We start from the raw sequence: 25,952 nt of genomic DNA on the forward strand, positions 1-25,952 counted from the left end.
GCCAAAGCGCACCCGACTGCTCCCCACACGCAAGAGTGCTGTGGCCTGCCAGCTGGTGGTGGTCCTCTGGCCCGGCTGTCATGCCCAGTGATGTCGGGTGCGCCTGTGCGCCCAGCGCACCTCCTGCAGGGTGCCCTGCTCTGTGACCATGGAAGCTTGAAAGTGAAGAAGCCACACCTTCCAGAGGCCGGGCACAGATGGGAGCTCAGTCGTCCTGCAGGCAGAGGCGTTTGTGACTCTGAAGAGGCCCCGGGGGCAGTATGCAGTGCCTGGGCCCTCACACCACGGGACCCCAGGGCTGACCCTCGCAGGCCGTTGACGCCGGGTGAGCAGGGTGGCCGGTGCTGTGTGTGGCGTGGGTGAGCATTCTCAGGTCCCTTCTGGGCCCTGGTGGAAGTAGGAGCAAAACCATTTCCTCTGGACAGAGCATGAGGAAGCCACAGCCTCTGATTCACAGGAAGAGTCCGTGAACAGGGCTCAGACGAGCGTCAGAGCCTGGGCTGCACCCTCCGTGCTGGCTGGGAAGCAGACTCCACAGGTGTCCGCAGAGCTGCACCTGCCGTCCTGGCACTGGATGCCGCCACGTGCACCCGTTCCAGTGGCTGCCTGCAGGCTCTGCTCCCCACCCCCGACTCTGGGAGGCCACCCTGGCTGCAGGGAGACTGGGAAAGGCAGCATCTGGAGTCCCAAGCTCAGTGGGGCTGTGTACTGCACCCCGCTTCCACTGGGGCTCCAGAGGCCAGGATTCCCTTGACAGACACTTCCCACAGCCAGGTCCTCAGGGTACGGCCTTGGAGAGCTTGGGCTCTCGGGAACAGCGTGGCTCCTGAGAGCAGGTTGCTGTGGAGTCGGGATTCCTCCCACCATCCGAGCTCTGAACACCTCCCTCCGTATCCACTGTGAGTGGAGGAGCCCTCGCCACATGCTGGGGCCCGTCTTAAACTTTCCAGCCCCAGGACCATGAGCCAAATAAGCCTCATGTCTTTCAGGTGAGCCAGTCTCAGGCGTTGTGTTAGAGCAGCGCAAAGTAGCCTTTATCGAGATGACACAGCTGTGCCCTCATGGTGGGGAGGCGTGGGCGGCTGTCTCTCCGGGCTCTTAGCCCTCTCTGAAGCAGTTCATGGGTGGAGGTCAGGTGCAGCCCACAGGCAGTGCTGAGCTGCAGGAGGCGGCCACCCTGCCCCGCTTCCTGGTGGCCCTTGTTCCTGCACCCCTCACTCCCTGAGCCCTCAAAACTGGCTGTCCCTGTGGGCGGCGTTGTTGGTCCATGGGGTCCCAGCAGAGGGGGGCACTGGGCAGCAGCCGCCACATGGCTTCAGTCTTAGTGTGCAGTGAGGGGACGTCTTGAAGAGGCCTACGGGTGGCCTACAGGCTGAGAGGCTCCCTTCAGGTCAGGAGATGGCAGTGGGGTAGAGGGGCCAGGGCTCTTCCCACTGCCCCTTGGGCTGCAGAGATACGGGGCCACCCAGGCCAGCTGAACCTGCAGGACTTAGAGGGCCCTGGTGGTGGCCGGAACCGTCCAGGGAAGTCGTGCGTGGCCTCCCGGGATTCCGGCAGCCTCTGCTCTTGCTGGCAGCCTGTGGGACTCTACCCTCTTTTGTGGGTACATCACCTTTGGGTGTCCCCAAGCCTGCATGCCAGGGCACAGAGCAGCCATGGTGAAGGGAGTAGGGGCTGGGGCCTTCCCTGAGCTCAGCATCTCTCTGGTCCCTGGGCCCTTCCCTTGTGGTCACACAGTGACTGCTGCTGTGCCAGCCATCTCACGTTGAGGCCGGAGGAGGGCCAGAGGGGAACAGGCTGCCACGTCTGTGTCCGATAGGACACAAGAGCTCTCCAGGGAGGCCCCACAGACATGGCTGTGTGTCAGCCTGGGGAGCAGCTCGGGGTGCAGCTCCAGCTCTCCCAGTGCAGGCGGGGACAGCCACTGCCCCCCGCCCCCAACACCCTGCTCCCCAGCTGATGTGGGCAGAACCTGGGCAGGGGAGGGGGAGGCGGCTGGGAACAGAGGCCGGCAGTGACAGGGGCCACTTGCAGACTGTGGGGCGTGAGGGCCAGCAGCTGTTCATCCCCAGCCAGGGCCCTGCACACCCGTGCTTGTCTGAGCCAGGAAGCAGGAGGGTGGTGGGACCTGCTGTGTGTGAGGTGGCATCCTCTGGGCTTGGCTTGCCACACTTCCAACCTCTGTCCAGCGCCTCCCACCCTTTGGCTGCTCTAGGGCCTGCAGAATCCATGATCTGCTCACCCCGTGGTGCCCTCAGGGGTTTGTTGCGGATGGGGATACTGAGGCAGATGCCCCGTCATCCAGAACTACCCTAGGTTCTCTGACTGTGGCTGAGCCTTCCCCACCAGCTGTTAATCTTGGGCGCTTGTCAACTTTTAGTTGCCTGACCCCTCCCCAAGCTCAGTCTCCTGTTCTGAATCAGGAGGCAGAGGGGGGCAAAGGGGTCTCCTCCGAGGTCTCAGTCTGTGGGCAGGGAGTGCACTTGTGCATGGGCTGCAGGTATGGGGGGTGTGGGTGCGTATGGGGTGCAGGTGTGTATGGGGTGCAGCTATGGGGTATGTGCAGGTCCATATGGGGTGCGGGTGTGGGGGGTGTGGGTGTGTATGAGGTACAGGTATGGGGTGTGTGGGTGCATATGGGGTACAGGTGTGGGGTGTGTGGGTGTGTATGGGGTACGGGTGTGGGGTGTGTGGGTGTGTATGAGGTATGGGTATGGGGTGTATGGGTGCATATGGGGTGCAGGTGTGGGGTGTGTGGGTGTATATGAGGTACAGGTATGGGGTGTGTGAGTGCATATGGGGTACAGGTGTGGGGTGTGTGGGTGTGTATGAGGTACGGGTATGGGGTGTGTGGGTGCGTATGGGGTGCGGGTGTGGGGTGTGTGGGTGTGCAAGTGCGTGGTGTATGTGCTATGGGGGGTTGGGGGGTGTGGGTGTGCTGTGGGTTTCGTCTCCACTAAAATTTAGATGTGGTAACCCAATGGCCAGTGCGATGGTGTTAGGAGTGGTTAGGCCATGGAGGGGATGAAGGGCCTTGCAGACCAGGCCTCAGTCAGCAGAGACCTCTCGCGCTCCCAGCGCCTCCTCGTGAGGACGCCGTGTCTGTCCCCTCCACAGGATGCAGCAGAAAGGTACCACCTTGGAAGTTGAGCGCCCCCCTCACCAGTCACCAGACCTGCTGGCTCCTGAATCTTGGACTTCCAGCGTCCAGAACAGGGAGAAATAAGTTTCTGTTCTTTAAAATTACTGCGTCTCAGGTATTTTGTTACAGCAGCACATGGGGACTAAGTGGGTGTGCAGGTGGTGGGGGGAGGGTGTGCAGGTGTGTTTGAGGGTGTTTGCCTCAATCTTTAGATGGCATTGGGGTCACAGTACCTGCAGGTGTCAGGGGACATTAACTGTAGACCTTGGTGAATAAAAGCCAGTTGTCCTGAGTTGGGCAAGAAAGCCCCTGGAAGAGGCCCTCGCCGCCAGTTCAGGCTACGAGATGGGGCGTTTGTCCTGGGGGACCTGCTCTCACCCTTAGTGGTCCAGCAACACCATCTCGGCCTCTCCGGCCATAGCAGGCTGCCCTGCAGAGGCCCCGAGGGCTGGAGAACTGTCAGGTAGGCTTTCCTGCCCCTTCCCCGTGTCGTCCTGGGCACCTGCCCCAGCCCAGCTGTTCCTCGTACTTGCGTACCTCGTGTGTGCCCCTGACAGACAGGATGTCCATGGGCAGCAGACCTCTGGCCACTGCAGGTTCCGGGCACCAGAGTGAGACCCAGCAGGATTCAGCCGGCAAGAGGGCCCCTGACTGTGGGCAACTTCCTCACGGTGGGGGTCCTGGAGGGGCTACTGCTAACAGAAAGGGGTGCATCCCTGTCCACCTTCCCATCCTCATCCCCAAAGGCAGCGTCAGCAGCTGACCCACATCGGAGGCATTCAGATAGGAGTCAGTGGAGACCCCCAGCTGACAGGAACTGGAAATGCTTGGAATGCTGAGGGAGGAGGGCTGCAGGGACGAGAGGGAGGATGCCCTTCAACACACTTGCTGGCCCTTCTCAGGAGAAACCCTTCCTTGGCGTGGGTCATGGTGAAACTGTGCCCTGAGTTAAGCCAGTGACCGAATTCCTGAGCTCACAGGACGGCCAATGAAACAACTTGCTAAAATGCTGAAATTCCCTCCACTTGTGAGACTGAGAAGAAACGCGCCGAATTCAGTCAGAACCATGGTGGCTGACGTCTTTGCTCAGAACCAGCTGCGGAGGTCCCTCCCTGGGCTCCTCCTAGGCTGAGTACTCTGGGTTCGCAGTCTTCCTGGGCTCCTCCTAGGCTGAGTACTCTGGGTTCGCAGTCTTCCTGGCTCCTCCTAGGCTGAGTACTCTGGGTTCGCAGTCTTCCTGGCTCCTCCTAGGCTGAGTACTCTGGGCTCGCAGTGTTCCTGGCTCCTCCTAGGCTGAGTACTCTGGGGTCGCAGTCTTCCTGGACGTTGCCTGTTGGTTGTTGGGTTTTAGGTGGTTTTTTTTTTAGGGTTGTCTTGCTGCATTTTGTTGCGGACCACAGTGCATTGCAATCCTAGTCAGCTCAGGGGCTTTCAGGTATTTGACTTTGGAGCTGAGTAACTGGGCAGACTGATAACAGACAAAGCAAGCTCTTTTGCAGGTTGATAAACTTTGATCTTAGACTAAACTTCTTTGGTTCAGGTGAGGGCAGCTAAGCAGGTAGGAAGGTGGGGAAGGAGAGGCCGACAAGCAGGCATCGGCAATCCAAGCAGGGGCCTAGTACATCCTGATTTTCTGTAGTTTGCTGACCTAAACCGGTTCAAGGCACCTTGTCTTGGAAATAGACCACTGCATGCATTATTTCACCAACGCCCAAGTCCATTTCACACTTTCCCCCCTCCTCATGCCCCTTTGTCCCCTCAACCTCCCAACTGCCATGGCTTTATGAGGCGCCCTGGGTTCCGTGGCTACCGTGTCAACCAGGGCGGCCCACCCACCTCTCACTTTGGTCTGGAGTGAGCGAGAGCGACGCTGCTTTTCTCTTGCTCTTCAGCCTGGACCTGTGATGTGATTGGCGTGAGAGGGAACTGTGGATTCTGGCGGTAAGGAAAGTGGGGGCTTACTTTCCCGTGTTCCCAAAAGGCAGATGCAATCCCTGCACCCTGAAGGAGTCAAGCAGTAAAGGCGACACAGCAAGACTGTCGGGGACTCGGGCAATGAGGATTTGTCTCCTAAGGGGCCTCAGAAAAGGCCGTTTCTGCTGTGTGGAGTACAGGAATGGAAGGTTTCACCAGGGTGGAGTGGCTTCCAGAGGGTCCCCGTGGAAAAAGCATGGCTGAGCAGGCCCAGAGGGGGACGAGAACACATTTGGGGGGCTGGAGGAGAGCGAGGACATGTCAGGGGGGCCAGACTGTCATAAGGGCAGGGACAGGGTGAGGGCCGACTCAGGGACCACAGTATCATAAAGGCAGGGACAGGGACGAAGAGGACAGACTTGGGGGACCATGGTGTCATAAAGCTGGGACAGGGGCCAGGACAGACTCGGGGGACCTCGGTGTCATAAAGACAGGGACGGGACCGGGACAGACTCTCGGGGCCTGGTGTCATCAAGACAGGACGGGGAACAGGACAGACTCGGGGGACCACGGTGTCATAAACGTAGGGACAGGGCCGGGACAGACTCTCGGGGCCTGGTGACATCAAGACAGGACGGGGACCAGGACAGACTTGGGGGACCACGGAGTCATAAACGTAGGGACAGGGCCGGGACAGACTCTCGGGGCCTGGTGACATATACAAAGATGGGAACAGGAAAGACTCAGGAAGCCATGGCATCTTAAAGACCTGATAGGGTGGGATGGGCACCTGTGGTCTCTGGGGTGCGTGTCAGGGGCTGGTCCTCGTGCAGAGAAGGATGGAGGCCCAGTCTGAGAAGGGGGCCGTGTCCACATGCACAGATGGGGGCAGACAGGAGGCACCTGGGGTCCACCACACAGGATTGCACTGCCGGTCCCGGTGCACGACAGCCAGTTCCCCGGGCTTCAGTCCAGTTGCCAGTTGTCATAACACGGGGGGCCCATCCATCCTCAGTTGTGCTCACTTCCTGAACCCAACATCACAAGTCTTCAGTGGCATGACTCACAGATGCTCCTTTCGCTTGAATTGTGTGTGGGAGTGTGTGTGCATTGTGTGGTGTGTGGGGGAGTGTGAGCATTGTGTGGTGTGTGGGGGAGTGTGAGCATTGTGTGGTGTGTGTGGGAGTGTGTGTGCATTGTGTGGTGTGTGTGTGCATTGTGTGGTGTGTGTGGGAGTGTGAGCATTGTGTGTTGTGTATGGAGTATTTTGTGGGGGGTGTAGTATGTGTGCAGTAAGTGGTGTGTGTGGTGTGTGGTTTGGTGTGTGTGGTGTGTATGTGGTGTATTCTGTGTTTGCTCTGTGTTGTGTGTATTGTGTGGTCCCTGTGTAGTGTGTGGTTCGTGTGTGGTGTGTGCATGTGTGGTGTGTGGAGTGTGATGTGTTTGGGGTTGGTGTTTGATACATGTCATGTGGTGCATGTGCAGTGTGTGGTGGGTTGTGTGGTGTGTGTGTTTTCCTTGTGTTACATATGCATGTGCAGTGTGGCAGGTGTGTGCGTGTGGTTTGGGTGGTGTGTGGTGCGTGTGTGGGGTGTGGTGCGTGGAGTTTTGTGTGGTGTGTGTGCTCTGTTTTGTGTGGTGTGTGTTGTGGATTGTGTAGTCTGGTGTGTTTTGTGGTGTGTGTGGTGTGTAATCTGTATGATGTGTGGTGTGTGCGTGGTCTGTTGTGTGGTTTGTGTTGTATGTCGTGTGTGTGATCTGTTGTATGATGTATGTGGTGTGTATTGCATGGTATGTGGTATATAGTGTGTAGTGTGTTGTGTGGTGTGTGTGTCGTGTGTGTTGTGTGTGGTCTCTGTTGTGTGTTGTGTATGTATGGTGTGTGTTTTGTGTGGTTTGTGTTGTGTGGTGTGTATTGTGTGGTCTATGTGGTATGTGGCATGTGGTCTGTGTGGTATGTGTTGTGTGGTATGTGGCCTGTGGTGGGTTGTGTGGTGTGTGGTGTGGTTTGTGTGGTGTGTGGTGTGGGTTGTGTGGCCTGTGGTGTGGGTTGTGTGGTGTGTGGCCTGTGGTATGTGGTGTGGGTTGTGTGGTGTGGGTTGTGTGGTGTGGTGTGGGGTGTGGGGTGTGTGGGGTGTGGTGTGGGTTGTGTGGTGTGGTGTGGGGTGTGTGGTGTGTGGTGTGGGTTGTGTGGTGTGGGTTGTGTGGTGTGGTGTGGGGTGTGTGGTGTGGTATGTGGTGTGTGGTGTGGGTTGTGTGGTGTGTTGTGTATGGTGTGATGTGTGGGTTGTGTGGTGTGTGACCTGTGGTGTGTGGTGTGGGGTGTGTGGTGTGGGGGTTGTGAATGTGCTCACAGGCCACGGTGGTATCGAGGCTGAGCGTGGGCCTGAGGGAAAGGAGCCGTCCTGGAGTCTTCCCTGGCTGTTGTGAGGTCTGTGCCCCTGGCTCACTGTCCTCCATGGGGTCTGTCCCCCCAGCTCGCTGTCCTCCATGGGGTCTGTCTCTCCCGACTCGCTGTCCCCCGTGGGGTCCGTGCCCCCGACTGGCTGTCCCCTGTGGGGTCCGTGCCCCCGACTCACTGTCCCCCGTGGGGTATCTCTCCCCGGCTTGCTGCCCTCCGTGGGGTATCTCTCCCCAACTTGCTGTCCTCCGGGGTCTGTGTCCCTGGCTAGCTGTGCTCTGTGGGGTCTGTGCCCCTGACTCGCTGTCCTCCGTGGGGTCTGTGCCCCCAACTTGCTGTCCCCCGTGGGGTATCTCTCCCCGGCTCACTGTCCCCCGTGGGGTATCTCTCCCCAACTTGCTGTCCTCTGTGGGGTCTGTGCCCCCGGCTCGCTGTCCTCCGTGGGGTATCTCTTCCCGGCTAGCTGTCCTCCGTGGGATCTGTGTCCTCCTCTCGCTGTCCTCCGTGGGATCTGTGTCCTCTCGCTGTCCTCCGTGGGGTGTCTCTCCCCTACTCGCTGTCCTCCGTGGGGCCTGTCCCACTCACACGCTGTCCTCCGTGGGGTATCTCCCCGGGCTCACTGTCCTCCGTGGGGTCTGTCCCCTGGCTCGCTGTCCTCTGTGGGGTATCTCTCCCCGGCTTGCTGTCCCCTGTGGGATCTGTGTCCTCCTCTCGCTGTCCTCTGTGAGGTCTGTCCCCCGGCTCGCTGTCCCCCGTGGGGTCTGTCCCACTCACTCGCTGTCCTCCGTGAAGTATCTCTCCCCGGCTCGCTGTCCTCCGTGGGGTCTGTCCCCCGGCTCGCTGTCCTCCATGGGGTATCTCTCCCCGGCTCACTGTCCCCCATGGGGTCTGTCCCACTCGCTTGATGTCCTCCATGGGGTATCTCTCCCCGGCTCGCTGTCCTCCGTGGGGCAGGTGCGGCCCCTGCTGCTGGGCTGCTCCGCTGTCCTGGGCCGCACCGAGATCCTGTGAGGAGATGGCTGTGTGCTGGCCAGCATGGAGTTCCCACGCCCCCGCGCGTGGCTCCGTGGAACAGCGCGACCCCAACACTCCACGCCTGCGGCCAGTGGTGCAGGTTCATGGTTCTGTCGTCTGTCACTTAGATTTGGTTTTGTTTTGGATTTAATTTAGATATAATTTTAGATTAATTTGCTCACCATGTTTTATCTGTGATAATTTATTTGATGGAGTAAATCTCTAAATAATTCTTTTTGGAAATGATTAATGGTTGGTGTACTTTGAATATTCACACATTCCGAAAGAATCTGTTTTCTCTCAAACTTTGATTATTCTTTGGCCAGATGCATTTTAAGATGAAAATACTCTCAGAACTTGGAGAATTGCTCTATGTTGTATTTTTATATAAACGAATGCAGTACAATTTGCAGGTATCCATATGTTGTAATGAATCTCTCTTCTGAGAACACTGCGGAATTTTTTTCTACATCCTTGCCGCTCACATTTTCACCGGTGTGGATGTATTTCTTTTTCCAATCGTCCTTTCTGGCCCTTGTGCACAGTGTGGACCTGAAGCCTTCAATCTTCTCAAAGTTCTTCAGTGTTTTCTTCTCTCACAGACGCTCTACCTTCCTCTTCTGAAAGCCTGACAGATGCACAGCGTCAGGCTCCAGGCTCCAGGCCGCTGAGCGATTCCTCTCTCCTCCTCTCTGAGATCTGTGGTCCTTCCTGGATGTGATCGTCCAGGTTTTACCATGTGATTTTTGGCAGCAACATTTCTGTTTGTTGGCACTTTCATTTGGGTTTTGTTTTTAATTGGGAGTTGTGTTTTTAATGTACAAGATTGTCTTTCTGTGTTTCTGTTTCCGTCCTTGGCACCTTGGACTTTTCTTTCCCCCTCCCCTCGCCTCCCCTCCCCTCCTTTTCTTTTCTTTTGAGATGGAGTCTCCCTCTGTTGCCCAGGCTGGAATGCAGTGGCACAATCTTGACTCACTGCAGCCTCGACCTCCCAGGTTCAAACAATTCTCATGCCTCAGCCTCCTGAGTAGCTGGGATTAGAGGCATGTGCCACCATGCCCTGCTAATCTTCGTATTTTTAGTAGAGACGGGGTTTCGCCATGTTGCCCAGGCTGGTCTCGAACTCCTGACCTCAGGTGATCCGCACGCCTCGGCCTCCCACAGTGCTGGGATTACAGGGTGAGCCCCGCGCCCGGCCCAGGCACCATGGTCTTGTTTCACAGCTGTGAGTCTTTCGGGTCTCCCTGAGACATTCTTGTGTGGCTCAAGCCCCAGGGCCCTATGGCCCCGCATCCGCCTGGCGTCACATTTGGAGGACCAGGGAGGAGCCCCAAAGGCAGCGCAGAGCCACTGAATCATGGACGTTCACGACTGCAAGGAAGAAGAATTGTGAACTAGTTCTCAGTGTCTCTCTTCCCAAAGTAGTACATGTAATACCAACTTCATTTTCTAAAGGTTTTTTCCCAAAGAGACAATAAGGGCTTTGCACGAGGCATAACGGGGGGAAGCTTCCTAACACTCCTGTTGAGACCGCCCAGCCCCTCCAGATCCCCCACCCAGCAGTGGCTGTTCAGTGCCTTTCACTGCCCCTCCCTCCCTCCCCTGACACCACGTCCCTCCCTCCCCTGACACCACGTTCTTCCCTCTCCTGACACCACGTCCCTCCCTCCCCTGCCTCCCTCCCCACCTGACTGACCAGGAGCCGCCGCAGTGTGCGTTCAGAACCTCGCAGCCACTGCCCACCTGGACAGGCCCCAGCCCCGTGTGGCTGGACGGGCTACCCTGTCCTGTGGAAGGGGAGACACACAGGACCCTGTGAAGTGAGCTCTCAGGTCCTGCTCCTCTGGGAAGCTCAGGGAGGCTTCTCAGGGAGGATCTGGGAGATTTCAGTGTTGCAGCAGTTAGTAACAGCTCAGGAGCTCTTCCGGCATTGCCTCAGTTTCTCTCAGGCGCACCCCTCTGCTCCGTGTGGTCTCTTTCTGATGTGGGTTTTCCTCTGGCACCTGGGGAGTCTTGGGTGAGCCTGTGTATTCGTGAACGGGTTCTGGGACCTATCGCTGTGTGGGGGCTGTCGAGGGCTCCCCAGAACTTAAATCCTCGGGGGAACTGAGGGGCGGTAGCACCAGCACCGGGTGCCTGGCCAGGTCCTCCGCCCAGGGGCCCCCACACCCTGGAGAGCCGTTTTCTGTAGCCGCTAGGCTGTGGCTGGGGTCAGATTCTGCAGCATGTCTATTCATTCCCCTGAGCAGGCCCCGCTCCCGGGGACGCGGCCCCAGGCAGTGCTGGGCCATTGGCTCTCAGTGCTGGTCCTCGGGGATGATGTTCCCAGTCCCTGAGGTCTCCCTGACAGTGGGCGGGGCCAGCCCTCCCTGGGGCTGACGGGGCTGGTCTCCCCTTCTGGATCCTGCAGATGGACACCCGCTCCGGGAGCCAGTGTTCCGTCGCCCCAGAAGCCGTGCTCAACAACGGAGATCTGGTCTTGCCGCCCCGCATCTCCAGAGTGAACGGCTGGTCGTTACCCCTGCACTACTTCCAGGTGGTGACCTGGGCTGTCTTCCTGGGCCTTTCCTCGGCCACCTTCGGGATCTTCATTCCCCTCCTGCCTCATGTGTGGAAATATATCGCCTACGTGGTATCCTTTTCACCGTGGCACGGTCTGAGCGGGAGGGGTGCCTGGAGGACCCTGCAGTGGACCTGGCTCTGGGATCTGGTCCATGGCTGCCCGGCGGCACCAGTCACCTGCCCTGGGCCAGACTGTGTCCCCCGAGCCTGCAGGTGGGCCCAGTGGCCACTGGTGCTCTGTGCAGCCCCTGCTCAGGGTCAGGGTGGGCAGGACAGCATTGCCTTAGGGGGCTCCAGAGAGGGACTCTGTCAGGAGGGACAACAGCCCCCTGGCCTGGCACAGGACCCACCCTGCTGGCAGCCTTCTGCTAAAATCCCTGTGCAGCCTTTTGCACATGGCCAGCACCTCCCTCCTCGCCCCTGGTGCCAAGGAGGACAGCGCTGTGCCCCACAGGTCGGCAGCCTGGGTTTCCATGCCAAGCTTAGGCCACACGGTGAGGGCCTCTGGGCCACCCCGCGGAGACGGCTGTCAACCCTGAACTCCTGGCTAGAAGGCGGTCCAGGGGCCAGGCAGGGTGATGGGAGGGCCCCGCGCTCCACCCCTTCTGTTTGGTTGCCATGGGGAGTCTGTGTTGGTCCCAGGGTGAAAGGAGGAGGGAGCCAGGATCTGAGGGCGGGAGCTGATGTCCCGGTCATGGGGAGCCCAGCTTCTCCTGGCTCCAGGGGACAAGGACCCTCTCCCCAGTGGCCCCGCAGCCAGGCTCGGAGACAGAGGCCCAGGTGAGTCTGGGGTCCTTGAGAGAGTCTGGAGTCCCTGAGAGGGTCCAGAAGGGCTCTGAGTGAGTCTGGGGTCCATGAGCGAGTCTAGTGGGGGCTTCCCTGAGCGAGTCTCGGGGAGAGGGTCCCTGAGCGACCGTCTGGGGTCTAGAGGGAGCAGGTAGATTGTGCACCTCCCTGCCTCCTCCCCCCTCCTGTTGTCTGAGGCTGTGCTTCTCCCCCAGTGCTCGCGGGTCTCTGGTATGAAAGAACCAGGTTCCCCACGGCCTTTGGGGCTGCATCTGGCTGTGTTTACACCCGGGCGTCCCTCCTGCGGCCCTGCTCTGTCCCTCAAGGTGTAAAGGGCTTTGGGGTGACTGTGCTTGGCTGGGCTGGCTGAGCCTCTGGGGGTGCGGTGCATTCTGTGGGGGATTTGCCCTGTGTCCAACAGGGATGAACAAAAAGGGCATGGGGGCAGCCATCCCGGTCCCCGCCTGGCACAGGGCTGTGTGTGCAGGGCTAATTGGTGGCCTTGTCTCCTCTGGGCCTGGGTAAGCAGGGCTGTGTGTGCACCGCCGGGTAAACAGGGCCAAGTGGTAAGGGCCGGGTGAGCAGGGCCGGGTGAGCAGGGCCAGGTGAGCAGGGCCAGGTGTGCAGGGTGGTGTGTGCAGGGCAGGGTGTGCAGGGCTTGGTGTGCAGGGCTGACTGAGCAGGGCTCGGGTGAGCAGGGCTGGGTGTGCAGGGCTCAGCTCTGCGGGCCTAGGTGTACAGGGCCATGTGTGCAGGGCTGGGTGAGCAGAGCCAAGCCTGGTTGAACTGGGATCCAGTGTGCAGGGCTGGGTGTGTAGGGCTGGGTGAGTAGGGCTGACTGGCGGCCTCATCTCCCCTGGGCCCTTGGGCCTCATGGGGACGCCTCGTGCCAGGCTGACCAGGCCAACGAGGCCCTGGGCCAGGTTCTTCCTTGACGTGCCAGGTGACCGGGGGGATCTTCTTCTTCCACCTCGTCGTCCACCTGATTGCCTCCTGCATCGACCCGGCCGACTTCAATGTCAGACTCATGAAGAACTACTCTCAGCCCATGCCGATCTTCGACAGATCGAAACACGCACACGTGATCCAGAACCAGTTCTGCCACCTGTGCAAGGTCACCGTGTGAGTGCCCACCCTCGCCGAGGCCCCGTGCTGTCAGGGTCACCTCCAGGGGCCCAGGGGCTCAGGTCACTGCTGGCCTCACAGGGCCCCTGCCATGGCCACAGCTGACGCTAATGGAGCTTCCAGGGACCGGCCCTGTGGCTGCGGGTGGATAGCCCCTCATCGCGCTGTGAAGGGGACGCAGTGCCAGGCCGCCCCAACTCCTCTGCAGGCAGGGCTGAGGCTGGAGGGCTGTGTCTGTCACCTGCAGGTGACCCGCTGCTCCCCTGGAACGGAACGCGGTGGCACTCAGGCATGTTTGATCCTCAGTGGATTTCGTGCACGAGGTCCCTCCCCTGTGATCCCAGGGCAAGAGAGCGCTGTCTTTCTTGGGGGTTTTCAAGGCAAGCCCCAGGGAAAGAGGGAGGGAAGGGTTCCAGTGTCTCCAGGGACCCTGGGGGCATCCGTGATGGCCTAGGGGGTGGCTACAGGGCTGCTTTCGGCTGCAAGGGAGGTCCTATAGGCACAGGTGGGATCCAAGTCCCCAGCCTCAAGTCCTGGAACCATAGGGCAGGTGCAGCCTCCTCCAGGGCCATTGCCCAGAGTGAGGCTGGTGCAGGAAGGCTGGGGGGTGGTCTACGCTCCGGCGTCCGCACCCACCACAGACATGGGCTCCTCCTGCTCTGTGGCTACCTCTGCCCAGAGCTGCCCTGCTTCTCCTCCTCCCCACAGGCCTCAACTCCCTCCCCCAGCCTCCCATTCCCCACTGAACGCCCACTCCCCAGGCCACACAGGGCTGGTTCCCCCGAGGCACCTGGCTCCCGGTGATGGGGCTCCGGCCCTGGCCCAGCCTGCGCACTTGGGGCCTGACAGCCGTTCCCCGATTCATCCATCCAGGAACAAGAAAACCAAACACTGCATTTCCTGCAATAAGTGTGTGTCCGGCTTCGACCACCACTGCAAGTGGATCAACAACTGCGTGGGAAGCCGTAATTACTGGTGAGGGGCACAGCGGGGATGGCCGGCGCGGGCCAGGCTTGGGGGAATTCGGAAGGGAGGGGTCCTCGTGGTGAAAGGGTGGAGGGTCGTCTTGGGGCTGCGTCCCTGTCCTGATGCGGTGACGCTTGGTGCGTGCGTGCGCCGGCCTCCTGTCTGGCTCTGGGGCTGTGGTGCGGCCGTCCCTGGACAAGGTCATCCGCACAGAGCAAGTCCCTGGAGGCCCAGCATGGGCATTTGCTGGGCTGCCCTGGCTGAGGCCTCCTGACCGCGCTGTCCTGGGCCGGGCTGCCTTCTCTCCACCCGGGCTGAGGCTCATCCAGCACAGGGGTGGGGCCACCGAAGGGCAGTGGGCATCCAGCGGGGACTGACGAGAGGTGTGTCCCCTGAGTGCGGTGGAGGATCCGGGGACTCTCAAGGCCCGGTGTTCTGAGCCCCGGCTGTCAGCAGCCCTGAGTTGTGAAGATCACCAGGGAAAAGAATCACATATGCCCCCAGCTACTCTTTGCTGACCTGAAAGAGGCCGTGGTGTGGGTGGGAGTGGGGACCAACGTCGTCTGGTGTCACAGGACGTGCCGTGGGGTCCCTGCCCTGCCTCCTTGCCATCCCGCCTTGAGCACAGTGTGTGTCCAGAGTGGCTGAGCAGCCCGGCAGGGACAGAGAGGCTGCGTCACTGCAGAGCGAGTCCCGAGGCTGCACGAGATGGTAGGGGCGGGGGAGACCCACCCGCCGCCTCCCCAGGAGAGGAGCAGCTCCAGGACGGCCGAGGTGTGGCCGGCTCCTCTGGGTCACGCTAGCCCCGGGTGCCGCTTCCTTCTGGACTCATTATGCTCTGGTGCCTCGAGCTGGCTCAATCCGGCGGGGCCTGGCGGGGAAGGTGAGGGGGTTGAGGGCCCACAGGCAGGTGGCAAGGAGAGGGTTTGCCTTCCTCAGGAGGGGCGCTGGAGAGGCACCGTGTGGGCACCAAGTGTAGACGCCGCCTGCGAGTGAAAAAGGGGCGTCAGGAGAGCAGGGCTGGGGTCATGGGCGCCCTGAGCTCCAAGCAGTAGCCAACGCCGGCATCTGTGCCAACCTCACTTCTGTCCCTTCATCCGCCAGAGGCGGAGAGAACAACGGCATTGAGAGCAAGATGAGGAAAGTTGAGGAGCTGATGGCAGAGCCCCGCGAGGGAGGCTGCCTACTTCGTCGTGATAAGAGGAAGGGGATGGAAAGAAGCAGGCGGCCCTGGTGTCCCGGGAAGACCGTGAGCGCTGGCCTCAGACTGTGCGGGCTAAACATGGGCAGCAGGGGCAGGAGGCTGTGCTAACCGGGAGGAGAGCGGCCCAGGGCGGCTGCGGGCAGAGGAGGCCCCACGTGAATGGCTCTGCCCCATCCCATGGGCTTTGGTCTCTGTGGTCTTAGAGACCCGCCTTCCTTCCTGGATGAAGAGGGGAGTCCTGTCCAGACAGTGGGATGAAGATGAGGGGTCTTTACTCCCTACAAGTGGGCTCAAGCCCAGGAGGACTGGGGGCACAGTAGGGCACGTCCGCCGCCTGGAGGGGCTGCTGCTTTGGAAACCCAGGCTGGGCATGCAAGGCCTCGCCACGTCCTCCGCACTACGTGGCCACATCCAGGCCAGGCTCCCAGGCTCGGCGCTGGCAGGAGAGCGCACTGGTGGCGTCAGGAACCAGGACACCAGGAAGGAGGGCTGGGACCACCCGCCTGGTCGTCGCTGTGAGAGGGAAGCCAGCACACGGGAGCAGCAGTCAGGGAGCCCCTCACGCCGGAGCCACCCCGCACCCCTGGATTATCCAGAAGACTCTTGGAGGGAGAGGAGCGCCCGGAAGGCAGCTGTCCCCGCACCACCTCCTCGGAAGACTGCGGCATTCATGCTCTGGTCTCCAGTTGAAAATACAAAAAGGGATTTCAGTGAACTTAGGTGAACAGAATACACTGGAAAAGGTTAAAGGAGGTTAAAGGAGGCCGGGCACGGTGGCTCAAGCCTGTAATCCCAGCACTTTGGGAGGCCGAGACGGGCGGATCACGAGTTCAGGAGATCGAGACCATCCTGGCTAACACGGTGAAACCCCGTCTCTACTAAAATACAAAAAAAATTAGCCGGGCGAGGTGGTGGGCGCCTGTACTCCCAGCTACTCGGGAGGCTGAGGCAGGAGAATGGCGTGAACCCGGGAGGCGGGGCTTGCAGTGAGCTGAGATCCGGCCACTGCACTCCAGTCTGGGCAACAGAGCTAGACTCTGTCTCAAAAAAAAAAAAAAAAAAAAAAAAAAAAGGAGGTTAAAGGATCCTTATTAAAATAATAATGGCAGAAAGACCAAGGAAGACGGTTTAGTCAAAGTATGTTCCAGGGACCGCTGTCCAGAATTGTTTTTTCTGGATGGATTATTCTCTCCATCTTTTGAGCAAAAACGAGAGGCTGGGAGTGGTTTTGGTCTCACGTCTACAGTATGCACGTCACTTTTGGCTCAATTGTGCACGAGAGCCTCGGAGAAGGGGGGACTGCAGCCGAGGAGCAGCCGGGCTCCTCCAGGGCCTCCTCAGCCCGAGTTCCCTTTGGGTGCAGTGATCCAGGTCCCTGAGCCTGCAGGCCCTCCTGGGTACCACGGTGCAATCATGGCTCTCTCTTTCCCTGGCTTCAGTGCCTTTGCCTAGCATGGTGCCATGGAGACCCCAACACAGACCATGCTCAGGGCGCCCTGAGTGGACCCCGCGTGCTCCTTGGCTGGGAGGGAGCCCTATCTGAATGAGGTGGAGTCGGAGGTGCGGGCAGAGGCCCCGGAGCCGTGACGCTGGAGACGCGGTGTGACCCTCACGCTCCACTGGCCGGGTGGGCTTGGGCGAGTCGCATCGTGTCTCTGACCTCAGTTTCCCCATTCGTGAGAAGGGCTAGTTCCCCTCCTCACAATCTCCTTGTTCCTTGTGGGGAGTAAATGAAACCAAGTTTGCAAGAAGTGCTGCCTGAATTGTCGGGCAGTGTGAGATGGTGGGAATGTCCCATGGCCACCCCTCTCCAGTGAGAGGCCTGGAGACCCGGGGGGGCGTCACAGGATGGGACAGAGACAGGAGCCTGAGCTTCCAGGCACGGTCGGGAGCGGGGTTTGAGGCCAGTGTTGGGCGGTGGCCAGTGGCCTTCTCTTAGTGGATGCCCACGCTGAGCTGTCGCCTCCACCCTGTGGGCTCCAGAAGCCCTGCGCGTCCCTGCCTCTGCCCCCGCACCCTCCCACCTGCCCCCGATGCCCTGCGCATCCCTGCCCCCACGCCCCCCACACCCACCCCTGCCCCCGTGCCCCCCCACCTGCCCTGCATGCTCCCGCCCCTGCCCCTGATGCCCTGCATGTCCCTGCCTCTGCCCCCATGCTTCCCCACCTGCCCCTGTACCCCCACACCCACCCCTGCCTGCCCTGCACACCCCCCACCCTTGCGCCCCCCACACCTGCCCCCAAGCCCCCTGCCCCTGTGGCCCCCACACCTGCCCCCATGCCCCTGTGCCCTCACACCTGCCCCGGCCTGCCCCTGCACACCCCCTGCCCCCATTCCCCCCACACCTGCCCCCATGCCCCACTGCTCTCATGTCCCCACCCCTCATGCCTGCGTGTGTGTCTCCTGGCAGGTTTTTCTTCAGCACCGTGGCCTCAGCCACAGCCGGCATGCTTTGCCTGATCACCATCCTGCTGTACATCCTCGTCCAGTACTTTGTGGACCCCGGGGTGCTCCGCACGGACCCCAACTATGAAGGTACGTGGCCGCCACTCTTGGGGGGCCTCAGCCTCACCTCCAGCCATCCTTCCGGGCAGTAGTATCGGATCTGGAGGTGGTCGGCCCCTCTTGCCCCAGGGAGAGGCCAGGGTGGGCAGCACCAGGCAGGCTCTGACCTGGGCCGAAGGCAGTAGCCCAGGGTCCACACAGCCCAGCAGCCCCCAGCGTGCAGGAGGCAGGCTTGGGGAAGGCACTGGCCGCACTGCTCTGTGAATGCTGCAGGTTGCGACAGGTGAGAGACAGTGGGGTCCGGCTCTGCCCCTGCCCTCCACAGTCAGCCCTGCAGCACCTGTCACGCCGTCCTGTGGGGCCACGTGGCTGTGGGACAGTGGGGGTGTCTGTCCAGCAGGAGCAGCCCACGGGGAGAGAGAGCAGAGGCAGCGCTGAGGGTTCTGGGCTGTAGTCTGCAGAGCGCTGAGGCTCTTGGCCAAGTGGGCCCACGGCCTGGGATGCCCGCACTGAGCCACAGGAGAGACGTGGCGGTGAGGACTGGGCTCCAGCGGCAAGTCCACGCCAAACCCGGACCCCGTGATGCCAGTGTCCTCAGGAAATGGGTCTGCTGCTGTGACTTAAGATCTGAGGTGGGAGTCTCATGCTGGGTGGTCCCAGGAGGCCCAAATCCAGCCATGAGGGTGCTTATAAGAGAAAGGAGAGACGTAGAGGGGAGGCAGCCCCGTGAGGATGGAGGCAGGGTTGGAGTCACACGGCCACAGCCCAGGGTCGCCCGGAGCCCCAGGAGCTGGCAGAGGTGGGAGGACCTCCCTGGACCCTGTGGAGGCAGTGTGTCCACCTGTCCTGAAGCTGGACGTCAGAGCCCTGCCTCCGACTGCAAGAGTCTGCTGTGGAATGCAGAGGCGGCGTGCCTGCCTGTCCTCCAGCCGGATGTCAGAGCCCTGCCTCGGACCGCAAGAGTCTGCCGTGGGAGCTGCCCGCACCCGCCGCCACTTGTATTTATCGCAGCAGCGCCGGGACCCTCACCAGGAGGACCTGGGCCAGAGCAGCCCCTTGGGGTGTGGGTCAAGACTGCCAGTCTCGGCCCCAGGCGTGGCTGCGCCTGCACTGCACACGGCCCAGGTGGCAAGAGAGGCAGGACTTGCCTGCCCCTTGTTCCAGAACATTCCAGAGCCAACACGGTGTGACTTTTTTTTCAAGGATGAGCTTTGCCAGCTCCGTGTGGAAGGCCCTAAAGCTCCTCCTTCCACTTGGAAGCGTGACCGGTGCCACCCGGGCCTCACAGCCGCTTCGGAAGCACTTCCTGAAAGCCAGCTCCACCCTGGCAAGGCCCTGACCTCAGCGGGCCCAAGCCCAGGACGATGCCTGTTGTGTTCTTCTTCCCCCTGGAGCAAGTCACCTTCCCCAGCAGCCTCCACGTTGTCTGGGCCGTCACCATGGGGGATGCCAGGAGAGAGTGAGAGGCAAGAGGTGGCCGAGACGGCGTGTGCTGGCTTCTCTCCCGGAACATGCTGCTTCCACACGGCAGTGCCAGTGGCTCGGTGTGAGTTCAGTGACTGTGGACTGATGATTTCCTGGGTTTGCTGTTCCAGATGATTCTGCAGGACTTTAAAACCAGCAGGGCCCTGAGCAAAGCAGCTCCTTGTTACCATGGGCTGGACTCGTCGTGATGTCACGGCTAAGGGGGCCGTGTGGGGTCCAGCCTGGCCCAGACACATTGAGCTGCGGTCCCATCTGGCCGACTGTGGTGTTTTCCTTCCTAGATGGCCCCCGAGGCCACCAGTTCCAGAGAGGGTCCGTCACCCAAAGACATGACATCCACGCTGAATCCAACCTTCTGCCATTCTGCCTTACCCGACCCTCTCCCATTCTACCTTGTCTGACCCTCTGCCATTCTGCCTTACCCGACCCTCTCCCATTCTACCTTGTCTGACCCTCTGCCATTCTGCATTACGCCTGATTTTTGGAAGTGGTGTGGTTTTGAGTGTTGGCAGCCCAGTGTCTCAGAGGACCGTATCTTAGAAATGACCCCAGGCGAGAGCTGTGGCTTTCCTGTTCTATTCGAAGGCGGCTGTTTTAGGGTGCAGAGGGCCCAGGGACATAGCGTGGGCCATGAGGAAGGGATGGGTGCTGGGGCCCGGCAGAGCTGGCAGGCGCTGTGACCCCTGCACTTAGTGAGGAAGGGGTGAGTGCTGGGGCCCTGGCACTTAGTGACCCTGTCGGAGCCTCACCTCCTAGATCCATAAAGCAGGGATCATAAAAACCAACCGCAGGCAGCAGGACCCACAGGGCCTTCAGGTACGGGAGGCGTCCACTTGGGCAGGGAGGCTTCCCTTGCGCCAGCTGTCCCCACGCTACCCCATCCCCAGCAAGCTCTGGTCTGCGACGTCCACCTGATGTGGCGCCCGTCAACAGGTGCTGGACACAGTGTCTCTCTCTTGTCTCGACAGATGTCAAGAATACGAACACGTGGCTGCTGTTCCTTCCCCTGTTCCCGGTGCAGGTGCAGACCCTGATAGTCGTGATCATCGGGATGGTCGTGCTCCTGCTGGACCTGCTTGGCTTGGTGCAGCTGGGCCAGCTGCTCATCTTCCACATCTACCTGAGTATGTCCCCCACCCTAAGCCCCCCGTTTCCCCCAAGCCTGGGTGGTCAGAGCTGCTCATCTTATGCATCTACCTGAGTATGTTCCCCACCCTGAGCCCCCCATGCCTGGGGCCGGTGTCTTTGCCCCCCGTGTTCGCATGTGTTCAGGGTCAGCCTGTCCCAGAAATGAGATCATGGGCAAAAAGGGCAAATCACAGGAAGAAATTAAAGCCATGAGGGCCCAGCAGGCCCAGCAAGGAGCTAAACTCACACAGAGACCTGCAGGAGCAGTGCCGGGTGCTTGAAGTAACAAGTTTAAAATGTTCAGAGACAATGGAATGGGATCTATTGGAGAAGAACAAGACATTATGAAATAAGAATAGGACATTATGAAATAAGAACAGGTGGACTTAGAAAAGCAGCAAGTAGAAATTCTAACAATGAAAAATGTTACAGGCAGGTAGGTCATCCACTAACCAGACAACTGAAGCGAGAGTTGGTGGTCTTGCTGAGTCTCACAGCGGGCACAGCAGTAGGTGGTCAGTCATGTTGCTGAACCAGGGAGGGTAAACTCTCCAGCCCCAGGGAAACCTGTTGTTGGAAGTAACAACCACCTCCCTGCTCTTGGCATCAGCCGTTTTGGTCATGGTGGGCCAGCTGCAAAGCATCTTCCATTCTCTGAGCAGTGGTGGCCCTGAGGCTGTGGCCTCTCAGGGGGTTTCTTTGGACCCGGGCAGCAGAATGTGTCCAGGCCAGCCCCCAAGAATGCCCTGCTCCCAACAGCTTGGCCAACCCCTGGTCAGGGCGGAGGGAGTCGGGTGGGTCAGCCTCTGCGCTCACCTCCGTCTGCAGAGCAGCCCCTGTCTGCAGCTGTGGTGAGAATGCGCAGCTCAGAATGAACATGCACCACCAAGAGGCTTGTTGTTTATAACCAAAGGTTACCCTACAAACCACCGTCCCCACACAACCCTGGGAATGTTTTATAACACACACCTCTAACGCACATCTTGCAGTCACTGTTGTCTTGCCTGAAGGTTGAATTTTTTTTTAATGAAAGTGCAGTGAAGATCACTGGATTAAATCCTACGGACAGAGTGCTGAATGTGGTGTTTTCAGAATTTTAATTTTGGACGTCAAGACCAGTTCCTGTATAGAGTAGGTGCTTAGGATGTGTTTACTGAATGGAATGGAACTAAAGCCTCAGATGTAACTTCACAGAGACACGCTTCTGCCTTGTAGAACGTCACAGGCTGCCCGTTCCTGAAGCCTAAACGGTTAAGCGTGAGAAGTCATTTGGGCCTCCTTCAAAACTCTCCACCCCTCTTAGAATCAGGAATATTTTTAAAAGTACTTTCTAGAATTATCTAGCCATCTTTCTTATATTTAAATATTTTTGGGTTTCCCACAAAGGCTTTCCTGGAGTTTCACTTCACCCAGAATTCATCATCTCTCCTTATCAGGAAATCTCTCGCCCTCAGAGGCTCAGAGTCAGGGCAAGTCCCCCCACAACACGAGAATCGGCCGAGCCTGGGCCGAAGCTCACATGGTCTTTTCCACACATGCCGCAGATTAACGGACGCCCAAACTGCCCAGTGGTACAAAGTCTGCACTTGTCATTCTTTTCCAACTTTGTGCACAAAATGTTTCCTTGGGTTAAAATAGTCAATGCCAACTGTGTGCTGAGCACGTGAGGGGGCTGCAGGCTTCTGTGGGCGAGGCATGGTCACCTGCACGCTGGGACGAGAGGATGAAGAATGAGACAGGAACAAGTGTGGACGGCCTTTGTGCTGTGAAGAAGCTGGCCCTCGCCTCAGGCGGCGGAGGAGCAGGGGCAGCAGCAGGCACGGGGGTGCGGTCCCAGGGGCCAAGGAGACTGTGCCTGACCTGGGCGTCGCCAGGACTCTCCTGCTTATGGTGGATCCAGAAGCCCCCAGAGGAAGCTTGACCCATGGAAGGTGCTGGAGCCCGAGAGGCCATCCACCCCTGGTGCACTCTGTGCCCGAGTGGCTCTGCCAGCCCTGGCCACGGCCACACAGTGCAGAGCATGCCAGGAGCTGGCTGCCGCTCACACATGCACTGTTCAGTGGGCATATGAGGGGCAGAAGGCCAGGCCCCCAGCACACGGCCCACCCCGAGGGCCGACACCAGCACCCTGTTGCTCCTGGGTGCCTGGCTGTAGTCCTGGAGGCAAAGTGGTCACCTGTGTGCTTGACCATAGGTGCAGACACCACCTATTGCTTCGCCCCTGCATTTGGGACCAAGCTCAGGGGCGCCGCTGACGGCTACACCGTGTACCTCTCCTTTCTCAAGGTTTCTGACCCGCACGTGACTCCCACGCTGGCCCTGGATGTGGCACCGTTGGTGCTGTGGAAGCCTGTGCTGCTGGCATTTGGGGAGGCGTGGCCCACACAGACTGCTTCCTGAAGGGTGTGAAGTCCCAGAGGACGAACCTTTGCCATCGGGGGGCATCAGCCATTTGTTCCTGTCTCCTGCAGTGGTACCTTCCCCACATCAGAGAGCAGCGAGGAGATGCCCCCGCCAGGCTATGTCAGGCCTGGGGAGAGCAGGGAAGTGCAGTGGGCCTGAAGCCATGTAGGGCTGGGAGGGATGGCCTGGTCTGTCCTCCGAGCCGGGCACTGCGTTTGCAACGGGCTCCTTGAACACAAAACCCAAATCAGGTGTGGCAGAAACATGAAAGGACAGGCAGGTGGGTACTGTGGGCAGACAAACCCACACGACCACAGCAGACAGCATGATGCCTGGAGGCACGACGCCCTGGCCTAGTCCCGCCCCCATGACCCGGAGCCTCCCTGGGCAGTGACTCCAGGACAGCTGGGAGCTGCTTCTCTACCTGGCAGGGCTCCCGGCTCCACAGCCCCAGGCGACTCCCAGCCTCCCTTGCTTTTGGCCTCTGAGACCGTCGATGCAGGAGGTGTCTCACCACAGCCTCTCCTGGTCACCCAGTTGGCCCCAGGGGCTCGGGAAGGGCCCCCAGAGGAGTCATGCCAAGGAGGGGACCTGCACACAGCAGGGAGGTGTGGCCACGAGCCCACCCAGCTGGCTCAGGGCTTGTGTGGTGTGGAAGAGGCCAGTGCAGAGCAGCTGATGGGACCTTCTCCCTCTGCAGGGCCTCGCCCCCGGTGTACGTACTGGCAACCTTAGGCACCTGCCCCTGGCTGGTCAGCTGCCCCTGGACCTGGGAGACTGGCTCTGGGCATGGGCTAGAGTTCCCTTTCCCAAACAGCTGCTAAGGCTCCAAGGAAGACCCTGGACTCCTGCTAAAATGCGGCTCAGTCCCCACCCACCCATCCTGTGGCTGCCTGTGGCCTCCAGGAGGAGGTGGTGCGGGGTGGCCTGCTGTGGTTGTGTGAGTTTGTCTAGTGTGGAGACATCCCAGCTGAGCCAGAGAAGCCACAGAAACCATGTCAGGGGTCCTGGTCACCGAGGCGTTTCCCGAGGATCTGAATGTGGGTAGGACAGGCCGTGAGAAACACGGGCCACCTTGTGCCCGACATCCCAGAGGGAAGCCAGGGACACAGAGCTGGCAGGCAGCCTCCAGAGTCATCCATACATCATGGTGAGCTTGCAAACACAAGGAAGGGTGGCCTGGGGAGCTGTCTGGGACTCCAAACTAGCAGCACTTAAAGGCCCACTGAGGTCAACGTGAGGACGGGGCCTCCGCGGGCCCCTGGGTCCCAACCCAGGCAACTGGAGTGATGAGTGCTTCCATGAGCGGAACACGGGCCACGGGTCTCTCAGACCTTGACGGAGCCAGGGCTGAATGTGTTGATTTTAGGGTATTTAGACATCAAAGAATAGATTTCCAGGACAAAGTGGGTAGATTGGTTATTGTTAGTTGTGGTAAAACTGCCCCATAACGTAGCTGCTCAGTGCAGCACGTCATCACCTCAGCCTCTGTGGTCAGGGGAGGCCAGCACCTCTGAGCTGTGTCTCTGCCAGGGTCCCTGGAGAGGTGTCCACTGGGGCTCTGGGCTGTGCTCTCATCCAGAGGCCTGAGAGGCCATCTGCCTCCCACTCCATGAGGCTGAGGCAGCTGTGGAGGGTGGTCCCCAGGCCAAGGTCGCCAGTCTCCTGTGCAGGCTCCTGGAGGTGCAGCCTGGCCTGCATGTGTGTTCTGTTCCTCTGGGGGCAGGTGTCAGGTGGGGGGCCATGGGGAGCTGTGTCAGAAGCAGCTGGCCACTCAGACTTCATTTTGAAGCTGAAGGACGGACCTTGGAGAGTCCTCAGTGCTCGTGGTGAGGGCACAATTCCCTGAGCAGGTGAGTGATGTGGGGCTGCCTTCCAGAGATGGATGGGAGCCACATTCACGGTAGATTGTAGAGTAAACCTGCTTGATGAGGTCAGGGAAGCACAGCCTTCCCCACATTGCCCGGCCGGCCAGGGAGCCCCAGCCATGCTGGAGACCCTGGGCCCGCCTGGGAGGTTTTGCGGCTTCCCTGCCCTCAACCTCACCATGACGCTCAGGTTAACTGTTTCCCACAGAGCTCACCCGCACCAAGTGGGCCTCTGGCAGCCACAGGGCACGCTGAAAATCTGGTTTTGATGGTATTTGTGCAAACCTGGGCAAAAGAACATATATTTTAACTTGAATATAAACAAGCACAAGTTCGTGTGCTCAAACCACGACAGGTTCTGGGGGGCGTGGAGGACTAGCCCGAGCCATGTGAAGCAGCTCAAGGCCCGGCCAGGCCCGAACACCCAAAACACTGCAGGGACGGGCTGGGCTGGCTGCAGGCAACTCCATAGGGCACCCACCGCCATCTGCTCCTCACTGCAAATAGGCCTCTGGGCGGCTGCCCCAGTCTCCAGAAATAGTCACGAGACATCAGCTCTCATGGTGTTGGTGCTTAGGGAAAGCAGCATGGAGATTTTGGCACCTCCCCGGAAGCTCGTGGCTGAAATAGGTGCAGAGCCCATTTTATTAACGTTTATTAAGACGAGTCTTTTAGATAAACGGGTGTCTCAGGTTTTCCTTTGCTTCGATGCGCTGCTTTGCTGCCTGCAGTGCAGGCCGGGTTGATGGGGCTCTGGCCGGCCTGCTGAGGTGGGCTCTGTGCAGGGCTGCAGGGATGTGACCTGTCTCGGCCCCATCAGAGGCTGTGCTGAGTGGCACTGACGGCACTCGTGTTCACCTCCTGGGCCTGGGGCTCTGAGCGCCCGCAGGAGTGTGTGGTCCCAGAACCCGCTAGCCAGCACCTCGGGGTGGCCGCCGCACTGTCGTCCTCTGACTTCGGGGTCTCTGTGAATCCCCCAAGGTGTGCCCCACCCCGTGTCCAGATGTGAGGAATCCCGCAGGCCACCCGGACCCTCAGACAGAGCGGCCCCTCCTGAGCTGGCCTCTGACCCCCGCCAGTGTTCCCAGGGGATCTGGAGCAACCTCTCAGGCTGCATGGTATGGGGGACCCAGGTCTGTGAGAGGCAGCTTCTCTTCTGACACCACTGACGTGCAGCTCAGTGAGGCCTTGGTGGGCAGGGGGGTGTGGAGCGGTGCCGGTCCCCAGGTCACAGCTGCAGAGCTCTCTTGCTGACCATCAGCTAGCTGTGGAGCTGGACCCACGAGGCGCCTGCACCCATCCTGGCCTCACAGGGCCTGCGTGGTGGGCGGAGTACCGCTCCCTGCGCAGGGGCTGGGTCAGTGGCGCTGGCTGCCTTTCTGAACTGTCCTGTGGGCGCTGCGCAAAGCTGCAGGGCTGGTAACTTGTCCTGTTCCTCCTTTCCGCTTT

At 59.9% G+C, this 25,952-nt stretch overlaps 1 protein-coding gene across 22 annotated transcripts in view; it reads left to right on the forward strand.

The window, feature by feature from the left end:
* Nucleotides 1–50: 50 nt before the first annotated feature.
* Nucleotides 51–25,952, forward strand: part of LOC105464584 (probable palmitoyltransferase ZDHHC11B) — a 125,793-nt gene continuing 99,891 nt past the window's right edge. For 18 of the 22 annotated variants that reach the window (XR_011625190.1, XR_011625189.1, XR_011625183.1 and 15 more), the window contains exons 1-7: nt 51–325; nt 3,118–3,257; nt 10,882–11,103; nt 12,763–12,941; nt 13,818–13,919; nt 17,525–17,649; nt 20,073–20,228. Coding sequence is in view for 6 of the 22 variants with exons in the window: in XM_071099143.1 (XP_070955244.1) it covers nt 91–325; nt 3,118–3,257; nt 10,882–11,103; nt 12,763–12,941; nt 13,818–13,919; nt 17,525–17,649; nt 20,073–20,228 (1,159 nt within the window). In the remaining 16 variants the exon portion in view is untranslated. Of the gene's footprint in view, nt 5,084–10,305; nt 10,489–10,881; nt 11,104–12,762; nt 12,942–13,817; nt 13,920–17,524; nt 17,650–20,072; nt 20,229–25,952 lie in introns of those variants that run through there. The other 4 variants (XR_011625195.1, XR_011625194.1, XR_011625193.1 and 1 more) reach the window with 4 other exon arrangements.

The sequence above is a fragment of the Macaca nemestrina genome, chromosome 6 (assembly GCF_043159975.1).
Source record: "Macaca nemestrina isolate mMacNem1 chromosome 6, mMacNem.hap1, whole genome shotgun sequence".
NCBI classification, from domain to species: Eukaryota; Metazoa; Chordata; class Mammalia; order Primates; family Cercopithecidae; genus Macaca; species Macaca nemestrina.